Below are 2806 nucleotides of genomic sequence, written 5' to 3'. Positions count from 1 at the left end.
CTGAAAGTCAGAGGAGAGGACTGGAGTTCCAGCAACCAATTTAGACCATGAGATGACTGTGGAAATGGCAACCACATGCTAACAAGATAGAGCAGAATGGTAGGGAGCCCAAGTCCCTGAAGACAGCGCCGTTGCCATAACAACTTGGGGCTGCCTACCATTGGGTGTCTATTATCTTACATTTTGGCTCATTGCGTCTGCCCCTGTTGAGAGGGCCACTTCCTAGATTTGGAAACTGAGTCTCAGAGAGGTTTAAGCGATTTGCCCAAAGTCTCACATGCTGTCAGGGACTCAAACCCTATCCCCGACTGTCCAGTGCTTTCTACATAAGAAGGACTTGACTAAAAGGTCCTAGAGGTGGCTCTCAGCTGCAGAACACCCTGGGTCCATTTCAGTTTAGTCTCCTCTCTCATCACGCCAGTAGTTTCCTCTGGTGGGAACTACTCCTACCACTGTTGCCGGCACCCGTCAGCTCGGTGCGGTGGGGTCCCAGGTTCTTGGTCCACAGACACAAAAGAACTTGAGAGTGGACACACAGCAGAAGTTTTAGCAGAGGAAGATTTATTAGCAAAGAGAAAGTACACCCCCAAGGGGAGGGGCGGGCAGGCCGGAGGGAGCAACTGCACCAAATTTGTGGTGGTCAGTGGCTAAGGAAGGTCGGGTCAGGGGGTGGGTGAGGGTCTTGGAACGTGTGCCAGTCGGGGCATTGTCTCCACCTTCATGTCGGGAGGGGAGATTTTTTCCTTACATAGGATCTCCGGAACTGTCATGGCGGTGGTCCCCCACAGGGGCGGTCAAAACCACAATGCAAATGAGGGTATAATGAGGCCTGGGGCTGCTCTCGGTCAGGGTTGGGCGGAGTCCTGCACATCAGAAGGGTCACTGCCCAGCAATTAGGATGCTGCACCTGGTGGAGTGACCTTGCTCCCAGCTCGTGTCTAGTTTCCTGCCTATCTCATTCCCCCCTCAAGAGGTCTCAAGACCCTGAAATCCTTCAGGGGAACGGGACAGGGAGCCTCTTTCTTAGCTACTTACTGCAGGAAGGGGGCGACATGCCAGGGTCTCGAGTATCCTCTTGCTCTCTGTCTGGGAGCAGGGTGGACCTAGAGTTGGGTCTCCACCATAGATGGGGCTCTGTCTTGGGTATCATGGCGAAATCTTCAAGCAGCTGCATCCAGGGGCCAATAGAGGTCTTCTGGAGAGGCATGTTGTTGGAGGGAGGTATATTTTACCATAGGGAAAGTAGCTGGCTGAACGAGTATTTGGAACTTTATGGCCTCTGTGTGGGAAGAAGGAAACTTAGGACAGTTAAAGACAAGGTCCAAAGATAAGCAGCAGTAGAATGCAAACTAATGGTCCTATGAGAGGGAGAAACCAGGCGAGGGATGGAAGGGCACCATTAATCGCTGACCATATCTGATTGGGGTCTGGTCCCTGATTATAGCGATGAAGTCAGGATGCCTCTTCATAGATTGCTTGGATGTTGGTTTCAACCTGTCCTGAGTTATTGATGTAAGTGCAGCAGGTTTTGTTAATTACTGCACAGACGCCTCCCTGTTCAGCAAGGAGAGAACCTAATGTCTGTCTATTATCCATGACAACATTTGCTAAGGAGTCTAGGGCAGCCTCGATGTTTTGCAGGGTTTGTCCTGTCTTTACAACGAGGTTTTCAAAGGCCTGTGTGAGGTTTCTTATAGGTGACTCATCGTATATAAATCCGCCCCAAGGAGCTGCCAAACCCAGGGCAGCTCCAGCTCCTGTCTAATTGCTCGTCCGGGTCTGGGTTTAGTATTGTTGTGGATAGTTATACCCAATCCCTGAGGACTTAGCCGGCCCAAGGCGCACTGTTGCCTGAATTGGGCGTTATCTATGCAGGGGTATGCCAGTGCTTGGCCCAGGAGCTGGAAAGTAGGGGTGGGGCTGTTGGCATGGGGCAACATGTTTTGTCGGGGGCCACAGAGGAACAGATATCCAGGAAGAGCACAAGCCTGGAACGGTGTCAAGGAATCAAACCAAGTACTCATGGAGGATGCCCAAGGAGGGGTGCCCTGACATCGGGGTGAGAGAAGTCCTCCTACGTAACCTAGGTTTAGGGGCTGTGAAGGTGAAGCCGCCAGCGTGGCCTTTCCCATCACATAGTAGACTCGCCACCGATCTGGGAAGCTTCCCTGCCAGAGGGTACCTCTGTTCTGGGGCGGCTTATGTTGGTTTCCATCCCTATATAGACAGAAGGCAGGACACCAATGGGTGGTATTTGACCGGAAGGGCTTACAGGTATGGAAGGTTAGCAGAAAGATAGTGGGCAGGGCCCAGAAACCATAGAGATAGAAGGTGAGATTGTAGCAACGGCTTGACCCCTGGCAGGCACAACAAGGAGATGAAGTGTTTTGGCAGATGAGCTGAAGGGCTGTGCTTTTGGATGAGTAATTGTATCGGGGGGTAAGGTCAGTACATGGGAAGTTTAGGGATGTTTCTTTGAACCGTACCACTAGCGGGGGTGAATAAGGGTCCTGGTCCCCCAACCTGTGGATGTTGGTGACAGATCCAGCAGTCAGAAAGACCATCCCCTGAGGCAATGATTCTGGAGAAGTTTACAAGGGAGTGCTCTTCTCACAAACCCCAAGCAATGGGAGCCAGAACCAGTAGAATTATTAGGGGCTTCATCCTGTCAGGGATATGTTTAATTAGTCAGACTAAAGTATCCAGTTATAGAGGCGTCAGGGAAAGTGCAAGAAGAGGTGTGGTTTAGGGCAGCCCAGGTGCAGTCCCCAGGAGGGACCTCACTAGGGAGATCTGGTCCCAGGTT

General features: G+C 51.7%; 1 protein-coding gene across 1 annotated transcript; it reads right to left on the bottom strand.

Moving 5' to 3' along the window:
• Positions 1 to 1691: 1691 nt before the first annotated feature.
• Positions 1692 to 2564, bottom strand: LOC147914391 (endogenous retrovirus group V member 1 Env polyprotein-like). The gene has a single exon (XM_087444233.1). It carries the CDS (start codon positions 2562 to 2564, stop codon positions 1692 to 1694), a length of 873 nt encoding a protein of 290 aa, XP_087300359.1.
• Between the last annotated feature and the right edge of the window lie 242 nt (positions 2565 to 2806).

The sequence above is a fragment of the Ceratotherium simum genome, chromosome 20, assembly GCF_057802395.1.
Source record: "Ceratotherium simum simum isolate JZ-2026a chromosome 20, ASM5780239v1, whole genome shotgun sequence".
Classification (NCBI taxonomy): domain Eukaryota; kingdom Metazoa; phylum Chordata; class Mammalia; order Perissodactyla; family Rhinocerotidae; genus Ceratotherium; species Ceratotherium simum.
This window is presented reverse-complemented; position numbering and strand designations above follow the sequence as displayed.

Bases quoted from the DNA above. Each gene is read 5' to 3' on its own strand.
- LOC147914391 (XM_087444233.1), bottom strand. From the start codon at position 2,564: ATGGTCTTTCTGACTGCTGGATCTGTCACCAACATCCACAGGTTGGGG.